The sequence below is a fragment of the Falco rusticolus genome, chromosome 5, assembly GCF_015220075.1.
Source record: "Falco rusticolus isolate bFalRus1 chromosome 5, bFalRus1.pri, whole genome shotgun sequence".
Lineage (NCBI taxonomy): Eukaryota > Metazoa > Chordata > Aves > Falconiformes > Falconidae > Falco > Falco rusticolus.
Window position 1 is genome coordinate 76,063,351 of NC_051191.1, and position 20,290 is coordinate 76,083,640.

Here is a 20,290-nt window from a genome sequence, read left to right on the forward strand (position 1 = left end):
ATGCCTTCACCAAACTGCACATCCAGCATAAAGAACTAGTACTTCAATTAGATTAAAAGATGCCACATTGATGGGGGAGACAAGATAAAACTTTCAGCAAGCCATAACATACACTACTACATTAATTACCATCAGGCAACATGAAAACTCACAAAAGGCAGAAAAGATTCAGATACTATCAAGCTACACCAGATTTGACTACACCACAGAAAGCAACACCACAGTAAATTCTGCATACCCATGAAATAAATGGTCTCCTTTTCTTCCATAAACATTTCACTGGAATGCCTTGTCAAGAGCCCCCGTGCACTGCACCTCCCCTTTTTTGTTAACGGCACAATGCCACTGATGTCATTACTCCTCCTTATGGCTCTTTTAAACAATGCTGATTTTGTCACCTTGAATTGCAATGAAATGCACAGATTATTTGTTTAAGACTATTTTCACATACGTTGAAACAGTAAAAGGTACATTCTGTGTATTTAAGAGATTAACAGATTTTATTGTTTTCTAAAATATTTTACAATATAGACCCAAATCAGTAATTCCTGACAATTTCAGTAACTGTCCTGTGGATGAACAATTACGTTGGTATGTTTTCCTTGACAGACATATACATACATCCACTTTCTAAGCTTGCACATTTTGATTCATTGAAAATGATGGCTAAATATATCTAAAGCTCAAAAAGCAAACAATGAAGTCCAAGATTACCAACAGTGTTTTATAATTACCTCAAAATAGATTTATTAACCTCATTACAGTGTAGCTTCCTAAAACAGCATATCTACTTACCTGATACTTAGGGTTTTTTAAGCACAAATCTGCTGTAATTTTACAACCCAGTTTTAAGTGTCACAAAAGCATACTATTTAATATGATTACAGATGCCCGAGTTGTAACTGCAAACAAATGTAGATTTTACAGTGTTCTGCTACAATAATCCACATAAGGACTAAAGCTAGTTATATTCTGATCCACAAATACTGATTTTGAGTATGTTAGTGTATTTACTGTACTTCTGAAAATCTAATCACGGAATACATTGTCAATGGTACAGTAATGAATATGGCAGGAGAGCAGATTTAAATATACCTATAATTTAAACTCTTAAAACAGGCTAAATCTTATTGACATCAAAAGGCTTGGTAACTAATAGCCATGCTTTTTATATTTTGGAATATCAAATTATATGTACATATACACAACATAGATAGGCTCTTAATAAAAAGCATTTAGTCTATTTTACAGTCTTCTCTGTTCAAAAAAATTAGCCTTCACAGATCTAACATTTCAAATCACCCAAAAATCATTAGCAGTTTAAAGGAGATTAATTTTTTTTTTTCCCCATGCAAACATGTGCTGGAAATAGCTACTATTCTGGGGTTTATGCATAATTTATCTTTCTTTTGAGTGCCATTTAAGATCTAGATGGAAAACTCTCAGTTTAAGTGTCAAACCACATAAGCAACATTCATAATAGAATCCCAACCCATGACACCTGCAGATATCTCTGCTACATATAACCTTCTGTAACAGATATTAAATACAGTATTTGTTTTACAACTTCAAGCCATGCTGACAACATAGAAAGATTACTACAACATGGAAAGAGTATTCATTCAGTCAACTGATGACTAAATCTATGTCATAATTTAAGTATTAATTGATAAATCCAAGCATACAAAAAGGTGCTTAACTACATAGCATTTAAATAAAAAAATACTGCATCTTTCATATATTGCTAAGAACAAATAGAAAATTAACTATAATAATCTTTAAAATTCAAGTTGCAACTTACTGAAGGTCACTTAAAATAACTGATTAAACAAAAGTGAGCATAAGCCACATACCTAGGGTAGGATGAGGCACAAGCATAGAAAATGCAAAAATGTTTAGGATTCACAATAACAGACATGTGGGAAGAAAAACTTAAAAAGTATTTTTCCTATAATACTATTTTTTCAACCTAGCCCCTTTCCTTTGCATTGTGCACAAGTTGTGAGAACAATGTCAAATTACTCATTCAAACTTTTGTCTTTAAATCACCATAATCTCAGTATCAAGCTCTCGCCTTTTCATTAAAATATATACACACTATACATCATTCATCTTTCTCTCAATTTAAATATATACTGTACAGGCCTGCAGAGCTTTTGTAACACTTCTGTATTAACTTTGTCCTTTGTCACTGGATCGGTTCTACATAGTTTGCTGGGTATAGACCAACTTGTCCATTGTCCAGACGTCCTTTGCACCAACCCTGCTCATCTTCATTCTCCATTTTAGTTAACTCATCCCCTTAAAAAGAAGGAACATTGTTAACAAACTGTAATCTTTTTAAGTTACAACAGAAGGATAACATGACAGTTATCTAGGCGGCCACTTTTCTTCCCCTCCCCAGCCCAGGCCCCAGTAGAAACCTTCCCTTCTTTGCTCTTCATGCTTTCAATACTAAGAATACCACTTACAAATTAGCATATGGGATGAAAGGCCCCCAATTTCAAGAAAATAGGAAAAAGCAAGGTACTTTGAAATTAAAACATGACATTGGTGGCATTTCAAAAAGGTCATAGCATTTTTTAAAGCACAATAAAGAATGCATACTTTTGAAATTACACAGTGTTATTTCACTACAAGATCAAAGACTCCCTTAAATCTAAAGAGGGTGTACACAGATAGTTGTGACTAGTACAACTACCTCTAAACAAGTAGAATAATCCTACATTTATGACCCTCAACAAAATGTCAGTGAAAGTGAAATAGATGTTTTGTTAGGCTTACTGTCAATATATACTTTTCTGAAGAGTTTGTGGAACGTAAGGAGGAAAATGCTACAAAAATTAAGACGTGGCAGTAAAATTCTCTTCAATTATACTTGCAGCTTTTCAGTCTACCACTACTAGGTTGTGACGCAGAAAGATTTAAAGGAATCTTCCACCTCATACTTGGTTACATCTCCCTCCCTCTCCTCACCTTTTTAAGAAATGTAAGGATTGGGATTTAACTTCCCTTTTTACTGCTCTAGCTGTATGTTGTTGGAAGCTGATGTACAGCTGTAGCTCCAGAAAAAGTAACTCAGAATTCGCTTCCTAACTTACACAGCAAAAGCCAACACTGATTATCCATTCAAACACTTATGAACTATAACATAACCTCATCCTGACTGTCATGCACATCTAATCTTCTACGTCCTCAGGAAATAATTTGGCATTAGAGAGTCTGCTGGCTCCAAGATCCTGTACATGAGCAAATGAATGTCCATCTCAGCCGGGTAAGAAAGGCCACACTGAGTAACAATTATTTCCTCATGTACAACTCATTTGTGTCAAATTATTTCCCTAGGTAAAACTGATCTGTGTTTCATCTTAGTTAGCAATAGGAAATACATGCTGAAGACACTACCACTTAATACAGTCCCAAATGGCTATAAATATATACAGAGTACCGGTATCATTCATATCATCATAGGAGAACATGAACTAGCCTAGGGACTATAAATTCTTTGGTAGCAATGGACAAGCTTTGTATTACATCTTCACAAGACATCCATCTTCTATAGCTCCTCTGTTAGATAAAAAAGGTTAAAGCCCCATCTCCTTTAGCTTCTAAGTTTACCAGATAACTAATAAAAGAACATCATGAACAAATGTTTGGCACTTTGGACTGTAACTGGCTTACGGACACATTTTACAGATTTTTCCACCATTTCTAGTGCTGCAGAATGAGTGAGTGTACGATTCCAAGACTTCCCACCACTTCTATGAAGTGAACAAAGAGTGAAATCTTGAAAGAGGGCTATCAAAAAGCCCCGCTGTGTTAACAATAAGCCTCAACGCAACTGCACTTGCATGAACAGCTCGGACTTGGAAACTCAGTGGTCTTGGAGGTCTATGAAAATATTACCACTTTTAAGTGTCATTTGCACAACAGTTGCAATGCAGACAGTCTAACAACTGCGATAAAGATAGCATATACAATAACACATTTTGACAATATTGCATTGTCTACGTTTACTGTAGCTATTTATTCTCAGCCACGACAGAGATACAGTAATGTGAGCTATACATATGGTAGATGGTTATGTTCCATCCTGTTAAACAATTATAAAACCTCTCATAGATACAAATAAACAAACTTATTCTTCACCTTTGGAAGCCTCCCACAGTTGTTTGCCAAGAAAAAAACCTACCAGATGTATAAAGTACTCCACTAATAAAAAGACATTTCATGTATTAAAGTACATTTAATGGACACTATGCAGAGCATATATTCTACAGCATGTCCCTAAAAGTGATCACAAAAACTTCGTAGGCGAATTCTTTGAATACCCAAGGAAATCCCATCTCAGAATATCCACATACATTTACATTGATCCCCAAAATGCATTAATCCTCTGTTGACAGCTGCTTAGGAGTCTGGGCATAGCCTACATAGGAGCATAGGGGTGAGTACATTTTAAATTGGCTCCTGCATGACCTGGTGAGGTTTCTTCCTTAGTCATTTGTACGTTCAGTGTAAAACTAGTCACATTAATACTTCTGCCTAAAAGCTAAGTTTGACAGTAGCCATTCTATAATTCATCTTCTGTTACGGGATTCATAGTCTAGCATGTCATCCCTTTACGACTATTGATACAATCATGTAATTTGGTGTTATAACATACTTTAATGCTCCTCCTTCAAAGGTGGATAGCTTCAAACAAAAGCTATTTTTAAGCTAAGCCTACGTACATCTCACAGTTCATGCTTCCTGCACTTTGTTTCTACAGACCTCACACTGAGAACCACTTGGTTCAATGCAAGTCACACAGCTGGTGCTGAGCCCCGAACACCTAACTGTATTTAACCATTGCATCTGTGTGTATAAACACCGCAGAGTTTTGCCACTGAAAGGCTCATTACTGTAAACCCTTGGAATGCCACCCTGCTGCTTCACAGGTACAATACATATATTGCAAGAGGATTAGCATGCTTCCTCTGCTCAGAAGAGAAAAAAAAAAAAAAAAAAAGCAGTTAAAGTCTCCAGAATGAAGAATAATTTCAACTGCTGCATTCCTGAGAAAGCTCCAGATGTTTTGTTAATACTGTCCTTCTGTCAGGGCACAATTCAGCAAAGTTATTAATGGACAAACCAATCCATTCCTTCTCTCTGGAAGGCTACAATACTTCCCTACAAGGAAGAAGTCAGGTGCGTTGAGGTTTCACTACTAAAAAAGGAGGGAGCACTGTCACCTGAGTTGCGGGGCTTTTTTGGTTTAAAAAACACAAACTGTGCTTAGAATATGACCTGGAAATACACTGTTCTAAGCACCACCTTTCTCCATAAGCTGAATGGAAGTCTGGCAGGTCATTGATTAGGTACATCATTGACTTGTTTACTGTATTAACTTTCAGCCATAACATCCAAGACCCATAGCATGATGATGTAGAAGCAGCATATTTCTTACAAATCCCAGCTGAAAGGGAAGTAGAAGCAAAAGTTTTGTCAAACTTGGTTTCAACACTTGAATACTGTTTTTCCTCCAGTCAGTCGTTACAGAAGAAGGGAGTAAATGACAAGTAAACAGGAAAAGAGACAAGACCAATGAGATAGGCAATCTCATTTGCACAAACTGAAGTTCTGTTTGCTTTTGCTTAACTGTTCATGCAATCTTATTCTGGAATTCCTGGTTGGTAAACTTTTCACATGCAGTCCTGGGCAAGACAGTAGAAACCTTTTCTGAAATCAGAGCTCAACACATGGGCAGGGTGTAGACTTCACCTTTCCTCACTAGATGGTGCTGCCTCTGGACTGGCCAGATTATGAGAAACAAAGTCTCCAACTTCGGGGGGCTGAGCAAGCACTCGCTTGCACACAACAGCTGGTGGAACTGGCCCAGGCAAACTGGAGGCAGCAGCACCCATAGGGTGCAGCCATCATACCCTTGTGCCAACTACTTATGTGGAGATGCAGCACGGGTCTCGCCTGTCAGTTGCCTCTGTTCTGTTCTCTCAACTCCTATAGCAATGAGGTAAAGAACAGGGTTTATGGCTTAAGGGAAATTTTTTCCTCTCTCTTTCCTTTCCCCTTCAGTGTATGTTAAGCACAATAACAGTCTTTATCTGTTTTTTTTATCTTGCATTATATTAGGGTACACTTAGTATACATCTCCCCTCATAGGATGTTTTATCTGTCCATGGCTATGTTTTCAACCTTAGAGAAGTTAGCACTGGAAGAAAATTTGCCATAAAAGAGATGCTTCCGGTTTAAACAGAAAGAGTATCAGTTGGTTAGATACTGTTTTAAGAGTAGCTGCTGTAGTCCTTTCCTTTAAAAAAACAACTTTGTAGGGTTGGCATTTCCAGGTGGCTAAAAGCAGCAGCTGTTACCGTCACCAACTAAGAAAAGGAGGAGACAGGATTATCAATTCTGCATCTTACTTTGTTTAACATAAGACAGTAAGAAAGGAATATGCCAAACAGATGCATCCCAACACATTCCAAACAGACTAGAACTCAGTGCTTCCTAACAGAGGATACTAAGAAGTGCCCCTGTCACCCCTGTCAGGAAGGATGAGAATTAGACAGGATCCTGTAAAGTGGAGATGTATGTTCAGAGAAACAGGTGATTTCAGAAAATAAAAGCTGTAGAGAAAAACTGCCACCCCCCACTTTCTTTTGAGTAAAATTTTAAGTGAATGCTGTAAACTTACCAGCTTTAAAACTGAGCTCATCTTGCTCTTGGCCCTCATAGTCATAGAGTGCACGTACTCTCACCTCCATTGCAGGAGAGCTGTCTTCATCAAATGGATTGGTGTCTCCATTTGCATCAGTGGAAGAGAAGGGGTTGTTGGACTCTTCATCAGACCAGTCTGTAGGGTAGCTTTGGTTTTTTTCATAGCTGCTAACACTGAAAACCATTTTTAAATTATTCTTTTCAGCTCTTAAAATAGGAACTAGAAATACCACTAAGATATCAGTTCCCTTAATAAAGCTTAAATTCCACCCTAAGGTCCAGTTTTGAAACTTTATTTCTGGTATCTTCTCACCTATCTTTAGCTGACAAAGCCTCATTAAAAAAAAAAGCATTCTTGCAATACAGTAACAAAGTTAGAAAAAGGAAAAAAAAAAAAAAAAAAAAAAAAAGATATCAAAGACAACCTCCCCTCTAACTCCAAAAACTCCTGTCAAGAAATCTACATAATCCATGGGATTATTTCCTCTAGAAAGGTAAAAGGTATGCAGGTAGTAGATGAGAGGAACTATCTGGATTAGGATAAGACATTTAAATTGCTTTGGAGAACCTTCCTTCCAAATTTCTATGCACCTCTACAACAGCTTTCAACACTTTTTATATGTTGCAATCCACCCATAAACAAACTCCACTATATATCAACAACTTGATAATTTAAAGAAAAGTTCACTGTTGAGCATGCACATGCCATTTAAGAGAGTGGTATGACATCCTTAGTGTGTATATTGAAGTAACAGGCAGCTGTTTGAGAAAGTCCTAAATAAAAAGAAAGCAATTGTAAAGGCAAATTTATTCAGCAAAAACACACAGAGCAGTAAAGCTCCAGGAGCAGTTTCACTAGAAAAACCCATCAGTTTTAACATTTTGTAGGACTGGTAAAGGAAGGAAAAAAGCACAGCAGTTCCGTTAGCAACTGCCAGTAACCCCAGTAGTTTCAAACCAAACATCAAGGCAACAGATAAGGCATCTGTTAGGGAAGAGAAGTTAGGTTACGGTGTCGCTTACATAACCGCTTAAAAGGACTTCATGCACTGACCGGCACCGCGTTATAGAAACCAAAAATAGAAAACCCTAGATAGAGAAAGTGCAAGTGTGAAAACAAAAAACAACATTTCACCAACTTTTTGATCTTATTGTCCTCCTTTTCACTGACAGTACTCCCAGTATCTTCTTCATCTTCAAAGGGATTGTAACTTGATTGTACTGACTGCACTGTGTTACTCTGGACACTAAGACTGCTAATTCGGAAAAGAAAGAGCATTATGGCAACCCTATCTGTTTAAGAGTGGAACACTGTCATTGGTGTCCCACCAAGCAGTTTCTTAGCAGACCCCTTCTCCAGCCAGAAAAAAAACCCAAACAAACAAAACCCCAAATATCTATCAAGTGTAGCATAAGACCCAAGTAAGTTTGGGAAGTCTCACGTTCCTCCAGAATCAGAGCATCTTTCATGGGCCATAGTTTCTTTTTCTTACTGCCTGCTACAGTAAAAGGCAGAACAATTTTTCTAGCCAGTTTCAGTCCTTTCTGAAGCAGCTGATGTTAACAGTTTTGTATTAATCACATCCAGGATTCTGAAGTGACTAAAGATTATGCAAGCTAAGATTTTGAAGTATAATTGTCATTTTCAGAGACGGGAAGATAGCAACAGACTAGCTACCAGATTAGCTACAGGAAGTTCAGTTTCTCATGGAGTTTAGTTTCTTTTAACTCCCAATGGAAAGAGAACTGTAAAATGGAGAATAATTCCCAAAATATCGTGAGCTGCAGAAACACATCACTAAAAATGCTCACAGATAATTAACATTTCATTGGACAGTGACTTTTTGATCTCATGGAGCTTAGTGCACTTGAAGATAACAATCCTTTCCAATTAGTCTTTTTAGGCATGAAAAAAAAAAATACCTGCTATGTTTGTTAGGCTGTGAAACTTGATCTCCCGTCTGATTAATACCAGTCAGAGTCACTCCATCAGAAGCCTTCTTTTTTTCTCTTCTACTGAGAGTGCGATTCAGATCTGCAGACCACTCCTATCAATGAATGCAAAACATGATTGACAAATTTAATTAAACAAATAGTTACCACATTTGAATTTCAGACTCAGCCTGGAACATGCATCTATACATACAACAGCACAAATAATTATTAAAAAGATAAGTTACTCTGTTTCAGTTATAGTTCTCATCTAGTTCCTACCCTAGCAATGCAAACATATTTGTGCAACTTGCAAAATCCAGAGGTTACCTGTACGTCTCTGCTTCGCATTTACCTTGAAAACACCTTGAAAAGACTTAAAATACCAGACATCTGGCAGACAACTGGAGAAATTAAAGGAGCTGGTCAGTGCAGCTCTTTAGAAGTTTTACTGAGGTTTCGCTGTTTCAAATAATGCCAAGACATCTGGTTTAAAAAGGTAAACCTTAAACTTAATTTAAAAAGGTATTATAATCTAATACAGGGCTTACTTCTCATGAAGGGCTCCAACAATGACCTATGAAGAAGCCAATTTTTAAATTCATTGTATATCATTTTTCCTGTCCCTAAGATTTGAGCCCTTCCAGTACTTCACTCTCAATTTAGTGAAATTTATTGTCTTTAAAAGCCATCCATAAAAGTTCAGGCTCAAATAACACAACTGTTGATGAGACTCATGATGCCATTTGTGAAGTATCCGCTCCTTGATGTTTGGAACCATTCAGATGTTTCAGAAGGCAGATGGACAGGCATGATGATACCTAAACACAATTTCTACCTATCGAGTCAGGCTAAGCTGCATACTGCATTAAAGCAAGAACCAACAGAGAACAAACTGGATGCAAGCAGGTATCCTATATGCTGAGACATATTTCATCTCAGAAGCCTTAAAAGTAAAAAAACCAGTCAGGAGATAGTTTGCTATACAAAAGATAGCATTAGAGAGAAGTATCTTTAACAGGATACAAAGATTTTTTGAGTTGCTATTACCGCTGGTTTATACATGTAGCACGGCTGTCAGAGAAGTGATTTCTAGCCAACTTTTCAGAGATATCTCATTATTTTAACTTTGTACAAATACGTATTGGATTTCTGGGCTACCATAGCTTAAGGACCACTGACCTAAGCATATTTGCAGTTTATAATGCGATTTCATATTCATTTGATCACTACTTTTTTTTTTTCTTTTACTTACCTCATCCTTGTAGCATGTAAATGAGGAAAAAATCAATTAGAAATATAGTAATAATAGTATTTAATCTGTTAATCGTAACTTTTACAAAAAAGTACAGTAATTTCCCCACACAGATGTAACTGCAGTTCAGCATTTCATGCAAAGAAATTCTGCAGTACTATTACGAGTTTTCTTCCTCAAACCTTCTAAAGTCACTCTGTATTTTAAAAACGAGTGATATATTCCATTATGGTTAATAAGGGGAACGGTGAACACTCCAGAGTTGATGCTTCCACTCCATTAATTCAATGTCTAGAAATGATCTCAACTAAACCCATGGTTCTGGTCAAACTCACCTCAATTCCAGCTATTTCTACTCTGGTAGCATGATCTGCACTGATCAATTTTGTTATTTGTTTTTTGCAGGCTATGTTAGCAGAAGTTTTTCTAAGTCTTTGCTGCCTACACTAATTATCTGCTAACACCAAGGAGATTCAAATTGAAGTCTAACACCAAACGGGAGAAGACAGACATATGGGATAACATATACAGGTGTCAGAGGTATCTCAACTAAACCATGGGTTACTAATGACTTAATTTTAATAATAATAATAATAAAAAATATCACTACAGATTTTTCTGGTTTACCCCTCTTATCTTTAAATATGTGTCTGATATAATCACCTCCAAAAGTTGGGGGATGAGGAGAGCCCAACGGAAATCAAGAAAAGAAAACTACTATGGCTTGTAAAAAACAAAAAATTCACTGCTAGAAGCTTGAATTTCAGAGTTACACCAGAAAGGAGCATGACAAAAAGCAAAGAAGTAAAAATAGACAAGCTAAGCCTGGGTTTTAAGTACTCTGACCTTACCTCAAACTGAGGCCAATTCATTGACATCCCTGGACCTTGATTAGCTCTAAACCACCGCAAGTCTTCCACAGCATCTGCTGTTTTGATATTCTGTTCCAGTTCGCGGTAGATATTTTTGTAACTGCAAAACAAATTTGTCTTAAAATTTAGTATAACATTTAGGAATATGACAAATCCCCTAGTCAGATTTAAAAAAAAAAATAAAATTAAAAAGGAGTATTTTAAAGTTCACAACAAAATTGAAAAAAAACTTGCAGCAAAACAGTCTTCTTAAAACACCCTTATTTACCAGGTATTAGAATTATGACTCTTGTGTAAAGTAACTTAATTGGCTGTCATTAAATGTAGGATTTACATATGAATGTATTTAAATTACTGAATGCCAATCTTGAAGTTTCTTGAATTTAAAAGCTTTTCTACAAGATGGTAGAAACTGTTTTTGTGATCTGACCACAGCAATCTGCAAAAACTCCTGTCTTAATCCAATGAGAACTATAAATTGCTACTGCAATAAAGATCTCAAACCTGAAGCAGCATTAAATGGGTTAAACATTTTCCTGCGCAGGTATAATATCTGCTAACTGCTTTTATTGTTTCAGGTTTACTAACTGTATTATTTCTATAAAATAGCAAATCCTATAAAACATCACTACTTTTACTTATACGTTAGTCTAATTGTTTTTTGTTAAAGTTGATCTCTCGTAAGTATAAAGTATTTTACAGAACAGATGTCATGTTGCAGATACAACTTTGATCCGCTGATCCTAGACTGTACACTTGATGTATTCACTCTACAGACTGAAAACAAATATAATTCTTTCATACAAAAACCCCCAACCTCTATAGTGCAATATGGAACTCTGAATACAAAGAGGTCTTAACACAACAGCCACAAGGCTTAAAGTAAGAGACACAGAACCGCTCGTCTCTATTCAAGCTAGAGAGAATTCGGGAAAATCCTTCCAGACCAAGTCACACAAAACTTAGAATTCATTAGTGCTACATTGTCAAGGAGTCAAACTTTCTCAAAATACACTTACAAATTTCTCAATTTCTATATATTACTGGACTGCTTTAACATGTATGCAGTATGGGTTTTTTCCTGCATCAGTGGGTCTTTGAATATATTTAAGCAATAGAAATGCATGTATTTTGAGAAAGGGAATAATTAATTTTGAATGACTCACTAGCTATCAGTTATATCAACAATAAACTGGAGGTCTACATCTGTAGACGACAGGGCAGGTATACATTCTGTACTGTGCTCTTCAGCATTATTAGTCTTAAGTTAGAAATCACACTTCCTTTTAGGGATTTATTCTACACTTTTTATCTCTGTGTACTCAAAGAGGCAGAGGTAATGGAACAGATAAACAGCTACAGTTGCTTTATCACTGGTTTCATCCTAGTAGTTCTTTTCCTTGTTTGCACCTTATTAACTTACTACATAAGACATCACTCCTGAACCTCCAAATATTTTAAAAGGAGATCATTGCCCTCCACTTGGTCATCTTCTGTAGTCTTCCTCTAACCTTGTCTTTTAAGTCAACTATTTCTTATTTCTCTTCTGTGTTTCTTTCAATCTGATTTAAGTTGGATTCAGGCGGGCAGCAATCCTCTCTATCTACTCTGAGAGTAAAAAGAACCTATCCTCCACAGCAGTTCTGTAAGAACTTTGAAGCAACCTGAAGTGGTAGTGATGCTAAAATAAGTGATCTTGCCCTTACCTACTGCTTGCTCTGTATTTGTTCTTGCCCTTATGTCACCCACTTCACTTACGCCAGCACTAACATTCATGTGACTGTATAGCAAGTCAAATGGGAACACTGATCAGGGTTAAAACTAAACTAGATTCTTTCTGCCCCAGGTTACCTTGATCAGCTCCTTAACTCCACTGGTTAGACCACCATAAGAGTTTTATCACTAGCAGAAGAAGGAACAGAAATGAGAAACCAGCTAGGAGCCCACTTGGTCCTTTTAATTAGAATGCCAACCAGAGCCTATATGAAACTCTGCCGTTATAAGTGGGATGTAAAATTCCACTAGTGTTACAGCATTTGCTGCAAGTATTCCAGTGTCTGTCTGCTCAAATGCCAAAGAAAACAAAAACATAACCACTGTCCTGCTGACATACCAAAGTAACTTTGTATCAAAATGGCCTGTAGTAATTGATGACGTGCCATACGGTCTGTGGGAGCATCACCTTGAGGTCAGAAATTAGAGAAAATTGGGACCCAATGAACGTGTAGTATTGCAGAAAGCTTTTTAGAGTAAAACAGCTATCCCTTTCAGGATGGCGGGCATGCATGCAATCTACATCGCCACTGCTCCCTAAGAAGCACAACCTGCCGGCTCAGCACGTGCTGACAGGAGTGACGAGGTGGAACGGAGCGGGGACACCGCGGCCAGGCTCTGTCTGCTCCCTGCAAGAACAGGAACTTGATGGCACCACACAGCTGATAAGCCGCATGACAGTTGTCACATGAAGAATCTCTGAGATGTCCGTGGCTGTGCCAACCCTTGTGGCCAAATGACTTTCCTCAGATGAAATACTCTCACTGCACTACTAACGCACACCTCCACCTCAAAGTTACCTGCCTCCACGGTGCTGCTACACCTGACTGGGCATGTGACACTGAGCAGTAACAACAACGGGTATGACTAGAGTCACTCAAGCTCCACCTACATGTGATGGAAATGGACTGTAAGCCAGTCCAGACGGGTGAGGGTTGGGGGAATTGTCATCTGAACTCCCAGATTTACCCAACTCCGATTTAACATTCACAAAGCTAGGCTGAGCTGACCCACTCTCCAAGTTATGAACGAAGGGACTTCTAATCAAGGGAGTCAGCCTTGGGGAAGACGAGAAACAACAAACAGTGAAAGAAACACCATTATTTGAGTTACACAAAAAGAAGCCTTCAAGTGAGGAAATTCTAGCTATGAGAGGAAACAGGATGATAAGATGTTGCAATCCACTGACATCAACAGAGTATTAGTTGAAAATACAACAAGTAATTGTGGTAGTGGGAGATCATGACCTCTGACTCAAATAGCCCCCCAACTCCTGACAGAGGGGAAAACCCTGCTTGAGGAGAATGTGTAGTTAGTATAGAACTTCAGTAGTGCTATCTGAGGATATGCACTAATTTGCATTAGAAGCAAGAAACTAGTAACCAATCTGCATATGATAAATGAATATGCAGTATACTATGAAGTATAAAGGGTGGGCAGATGAGGGGAGAAGTTAGGGAAGACTCCATCGAAACTTCTGGGATCAGTCAATGGGATGAACGTGTCTTCTCCCCAGCAGGGACGCCTATCGGGTAAGAACTTTATCTTATGCGTGCCAAATAAATAACTCATGCTAGCTGTTATTAGTGATTATACTTTTGTTGTGTATCACTTCACGCTTGTATTTGCAGACTGTCTCTATCACCAGCAACCACAAACCTCAATTTGTCATAATTTTATATAAATAAAGAGCCTTATTCCATAAACCGTTAGTGTTAATCCTTTGCGGATGCCAGTAGTCACTGGCAGCAGGTAACACATTAGAATAAAGTGGGCAGACCCACTTGAGGGGTCCCCTTTATGCTGCTGGCACATTTCCCTGAACAAGTCAGTCGAATCGCCCTCCAGTCCAGCCAGACTGTTCAGTGAAGTGTCCCTGCAATGGGACGCTGACAGACTGGCCAGACACAAGGGTCCCTGCTTTCCTGGGGCGCTGACAGACAGATCAAACACTAGGGGTGGAGAAAATCTCCCCGCCCCGCCCCCCACCCCCACCCCCTCCACCCCCCTTCACAAAAGTAAGCTGCATGAGCTCTGATTTGAGTGCCCTAGCAGAAGTTTAGATTTCTCGGAATGTAGTGAGGAGGGTCAAGGCAGAAAGAACAAAGTACAAGACATGCTTTATACATACCACAGTATAAAGAACAGTCTTTGAAATTAAGATGGACAAGAGTTCAGCAATGGTCAACCAATGGATCTTTAACATTCATCCCATAGTTAAGGTAATTAATTCCTTTAGACTGAGCTCTAATATTTTAACAATAAATGTGTTTACACTACAAAGTTCATACTGTCTTACACTAATAAATTCTAGTTTGTCCTCCAATAAACAAGACACGTAATACACTAAAACCCTCCTTTCCCAATCTTTGATCCAAGCATTTTTTGTTTCTAAGCTCTGAATACTTTCTAACTGACACACGATTGTAAAAAGACAAGAATGAGGGGGGGTTTGGTTCATTTAACGCTGTTAAATAAAACTAGCAAATATTAGGGATAAAAATGCTGATCTGATCTTAGAAAAAACAAAGAATTAATCTCTTCCACTTACACTTTCAACAAATTGAAGCAATACATTAGAAACAAATCAGATTGCAAACTCTTGATCTACTTGAAGTATGGGTAGCTTTTCACTGGAAAGTATTAAGCATTGATTTTGAAGTCTTACACAGTTTTACCTTGCAACATTAGACAAGTCAAGGTGTTTTTGAACTTCCAGTAACACTTCTCGAAAGAAACGTAAGCGTTTTTCTTCAAACTGCTGACACTGTTCAAATACCTGCTCCATGTTTTCCATATACTGAGGAGTGGCATTATCTAATTCTTTCAGTGATTTTTCATACTTTTCTTTTGTCTGGCGGTGGAAAAACAAACCATTAGCAATATATTTTATTACTACCCTATTTAACAGATTTATCAATGGAGTAATGGCCAAGGTTTAGACCAGAAGGTCCCAAATTGCATTATCTTTTCATGACCGCTGTTTCTACGTTAGGTCGCAACGAAAGTTACCTAACAAAACTGCAGAACAGCGACAATTAAGCTCTAAGCCTCTTCTCTGGTTTGACAAATGTTAGCGTAATATGAAAGATAAAAACCAAAGGAGCCACAGAGTAAATCAGAGCAGGCAGCCTTTCAAGTTACAGATCTCTTAAAGATTTTCAAATAATTGTGAAGGGGTGTCTTTTTTCTCCTTCAGTAATTTACACAGCGCACTGTGACTTATAACCAAAAAACCAAACATTGTATACAACCCTGTGAACACAAATTGCATATGCTGTGACCTCACTTAATACATAGAACCTCAGACTCTACAATAATTTACAGAAGAAGTCCACAGACAGGAATTAAAAGATCCCACCCAATGTAACATCCGCCTCCCAGACCACAGAACAGCATTCTTAAAGGGAAAAGATGGCTTTGAAGAAAGTCACACAAGAAGAGCCTCTTTGTAGCAGCCCACTTAAGAGATAAACCCAACTGGGCAACAGAATAGCATTTTCAAGTGTATTTACTTTTATTTAAATAGATTATGATCAGCTTGCTTAAAAAAAAAAGTATTCTGCAGTCAAGAATGACTACAAATTTAGCTGTTGTCAGCAAGTTTTAAACATCTGTCTTCACAGCCTTTCAAGTGAAATAATTCAACCTTCACTACACTAAATGAGAAGAACTCTTAGAAGTTCACCAATTCTGCTTTGTCCCCTGCTCAAAGTACTTACGTAAATTAGAGGTAATAGGTTATTCACTCTTCACAGAAGTAGTACTTGGCAGTACATATGAAGAAAACTCTAGATTTTGGATTTTGGTATAGAACTGTAACTGAAAGTGAGCTGCACTGCAGTCCGTGGCACATTCGGGAAGAAAAAAAAAGGCTTAAACATGCACAAGCTACAAGTCAAAAAGACTGTGTACAAACAGTATGTTAGCATATGGTATACCTTCAGTACATCTTGTTTGCTTCTCTCCACTTTGTCTTGTAATTTCTTAAGTTGTTCAGGATTTAGTGCTGGATCAGCTTTGCTGTTTGTTTCTCTGGATATAGCCAGTTTCTCCTCCTTGCAGGCTGCATGGTATGCTTTCTTTGCAGCTTCCACCTACAAAGTAGATTTGAATATTCGCGTCTGGGACGGTTTATACAGCCATCAACTAAATTTTTCAGCCTTATAATCATGTTGCAATGAAGAAAGTGTCAGTTTTTGTTTCAGCATGTTCTTCCTTTTTTTACTTTTTTGGTTTGGTTTTGGTTTTTTGGGGGGTTTGGGTTTGTTGTTGTTTTGGGGTTTTTTTCTCTTTCTGATTTAGGCCAAGGAATGAATACAGAAGAATCAACATATGAGAATTATTGTAGTGCTTGTGAATCAGCATTCTCTCACCATACAAGAAATGTCACTCATACAGCTTAAAGCAGTGTGGAACAGACTCAAGAAAAGGTTTACAGGAAGTCCCCAACAGAACATTTTTTCCTCATGCCCATGTTCTCCTGCTCCCCTTCTTCTACAAACCTGTTATTGAAGAGTAATGTTATATGACAGGGGAAAAAACTCACACACTTTTCTCCTGCTCATTTCTTTGAGTAACTCGTAACTTTCAAATGCATGAAATCAGATACCGTTAAAATGATAGCTTAAATTCCACTTTTTCCAGACTTTCACTAAAGTCACCAAGATTAGGAGAGACCAAGAGAAAAATACTTATTTTCAGAAGAGGACAGAAAGCAAGAGATCTTTTTGAGAAAGGAGGGTCCAGCAGAGAGAATAGGGAGTTTACTCCCTTATAGAGATTTGAGACATTAATATATTTAACACAGGGTATCTAATACATAATCTACTGCTGTACCTCTTTCAGCTTTTTTGCCCAGGGTTTCTGAGCTTTCCTAAATCCATCTTCTGCTTCTTTGGTTTCCTTAAATCCTCCCATCATTTGCTTATGAAAGGCTTCCTTCTGCCAGTTCTTGATTTTTTCAAAGTCTTCATTCATCAGTGAACCTTTTACTTCTAGATGTAGTTCACTCACTTTTTCAGCTTCTGACATAAAAGCACACCAAGCCCTTTCTACTGTTCCATACTGTGGGCCTAAACACAACAGAAAGTGTCATTCTCAGTAACCATCACCCACATGGAACTTATATTCCCAAGAAACTACCTGAAGCTATTGACTTATATTCACTTGTAAACAGCAATATTGATGCAAACCTAGAAAAGGGAACAGTTTCTTTTCAGACAAATTTAGAATATTACAAACTTTTTACACCAGAAGAAATAATATTCATTTAACCTGGCCCCTCTTTCCCTGTACCACGATTCTCAGTATTCCATCTATTAGCTCTTCCTTGAACTGCCTTCAATTTCTCAACATACTTTCTGAAGCACGGATAAACAGGAAAGGACAAACTATTTTAGAATATATTAAAATGGTATCAGATTAACCTTCCATTCAAGCTGTATCTAGCTCTTATTATTAGTCTGCCCCCACAACCACTGCCCCCTTATTATTCAGATGCACTTTTCAAACTGTGTTCTATACCATTCATGACCTAGAAACGGCCAGTTCTCTAGAACTGCATCTATTTGGATACCTCACTCTGCACTGCAGGCAAGATTCATCTGCTTCAGTATGCAACAAGCTGGGCTTTGTTTATTTTTCATCAAGAAAAGCTTGATCATTTGTTACATTACCAAGCCTTTGGCAAAGGCTCCATTATAGGCTAAAAGTACAAAATTTCTACTTTGTACTTACCAAAACAGATTCTCAAATGGAAAAAAAAAAATCTGTGTAAGTTTTCACAGTTCAAAATCAGAACGCATTACCTTTTTCCACAAGCTGTTTCCACCTTTTTGCCCATTCTGTAAGCTGCTGAGCATAGACCTTCTCTATTCGTGCCCGTTCATGAATACAATTCATAAGATCATTGCAAAGTCTGTGACCATCATCAATTCGTTTTACTGTACGCTTGTAATTTCCAACCTATAAAGAGACAAATACTTAACAATTCCTGCTTGAAAGCAGGATAACAAGAAAACAAGATAAATCTTTAATTAACACAAGTACTGTTACCTAGAAGCAAGATAATCTAGCAGGAATTAATCAATTATAGCATAGGGTATTTTTCAATTAATCTTAAAAAGTAATTGCAACACCACCACAAAGGACACAAGTTCTCCTGTAAAAAAAGTTATTCATTCTAAAAGCTCTGTTATATCTTATTAGTCCTGCAATATAATTATGGCCAGTCATCACAACTGTTCTGCATTATTATTGCTTGGTAATGTTTTAGATAATCAAGATATTTAACACAGATACAGTATTTCCCTCTTCCATGCTTATAATTAAGCACCTAGTGCCTTAGTTTTGTGTTGTGTTTAATCTTTCAGGATTAACAAAACTGCAAAGACATGCAAAGGAGTACTGCAACATCTCTCTCAAGCATAAATAATAGTTTTTGTTTAAGAATGCAGCATAGAAAAAGCACAACCACTACATATACAGCAGAGACTGAATGTGGCCTTTGTTACAGCTGTGCTTCCCTGCTGACAAACTACATAGCAACTATTTCCAAAGTATACTGTAGAATTTAATATGGGAAGATACTGACAGCAATGACATGGAGTTCCCATACCTAGAATTAACTTGTGAATTCTAAAGGAAAAAAAAAATCCCAAAACACAGTTGTTCAATGTACAAGCTACAAAAGGATGAGGATATGGAGAAAAATGCACACTATATAATGAAAATACATTATATAATTAACACCCTCCTTGCATTTTTGTGTATATACCCACATGGAATCACCAATCTAGATGACTGAAGGGGAAAAAAAAAAAAAAGAGTGCCTGATACTGCTAGTAGAGTAATATTTCCACTGATTTCAATGTCACTCAGGTTGGATTTTGTAAACATTAAACAAGACACAAGAACTTGGTTAACAGAAGCTGCACAGCCTATAAAATATCTCAGTCAGTTTCTTATCTGCCCTAACCACCTGACTGGAAAATAAAGATTAGCAGTAAGGCAGTAGATTAAACATTCAAATACTTAAAGCATGTTTGTAATTTTTACATTTGATGGCAAACCATCCAACTTTTAGGTTCACATTTATTCAGAATCTTGTCAGCAGATGTACATGCAAGCCATCTGCTTGAGGAAAAATATATATATTTTTGCTGTAAGTGCTGGAAAAATAAGTGACTATGCTGATAAATGCAGACATATGTTAGGAGTCCTCATCAAAGCTGGAGGGGCAGGGAATTGAAAACGTCAATGGCAGGACAAAAGTAATTCCTTTAGACAGTGACCTCAAAGGATTTATTTGGGCATGGTTTTGGACTAGATCAATTTCAACAGATCAAAGAAATTTAGGTAGCATTTAAGAGAAGCGTTAGTTAGCAGTCACTGATTTGTCTAAATCATGTAAAAAAAGCCAGTCCACACTATCCCTGCCTTTAAACACGTCACAATATAACTGAAGAAAAGAAGCTACCAGAACTGTGAGGAAAGTGACACCAAAAATCAAGATAGTGAATGCATTTGTGTCAAAGCAAATTTCATGTAGTAACAAGAAAGTACGAAAAATAGCCTCTCATTTTCAGGAGAAATAGAAACTGAGAAGTAGGCAGTTTCAAACTAAGGCTGTACGCTAATACAATATACCTATGTAATCAAAGTATTAAGTAAATTAAGTACCTCGAAAAATACTTTCTAAAGCCTTTGTAATGGAAGGGCAAATCATTCATCTGCTCAA

At 37.3% G+C, this 20,290-nt stretch overlaps 1 protein-coding gene across 8 annotated transcripts in view; it reads right to left on the minus strand.

Annotated features, from left to right (window-relative positions):
- Positions 1-477: 477 nt before the first annotated feature.
- PACSIN2 (protein kinase C and casein kinase substrate in neurons 2) overlaps positions 478-20,290 on the minus strand; it is a 65,135-nt gene continuing 45,322 nt past the window's right edge. For 4 of the 8 annotated variants that reach the window (XM_037388655.1, XM_037388652.1, XM_037388653.1 and 1 more), the window contains 10 exons: positions 18,360-18,516; positions 17,389-17,624; positions 16,491-16,646; positions 15,228-15,403; positions 10,756-10,876; positions 9,905-9,910; positions 8,641-8,765; positions 7,857-7,973; positions 6,695-6,891; positions 478-2,301 (listed from right to left, as the gene is read on the minus strand). In XM_037388655.1, the coding sequence (XP_037244552.1) occupies positions 2,189-2,301; positions 6,695-6,891; positions 7,857-7,973; positions 8,641-8,765; positions 9,905-9,910; positions 10,756-10,876; positions 15,228-15,403; positions 16,491-16,646; positions 17,389-17,624; positions 18,360-18,516 (1,404 nt within the window). In that variant the 3' untranslated portion in view covers positions 478-2,188. The remainder of the gene's footprint in view (positions 2,302-6,694; positions 6,892-7,856; positions 7,974-8,640; positions 8,766-9,904; positions 9,911-10,755; positions 10,877-15,227; positions 15,404-16,490; positions 16,647-17,388; positions 17,625-18,359; positions 18,517-20,290) is intronic. The other 4 variants (XM_037388656.1, XM_037388658.1, XM_037388659.1 and 1 more) reach the window with 4 other exon arrangements.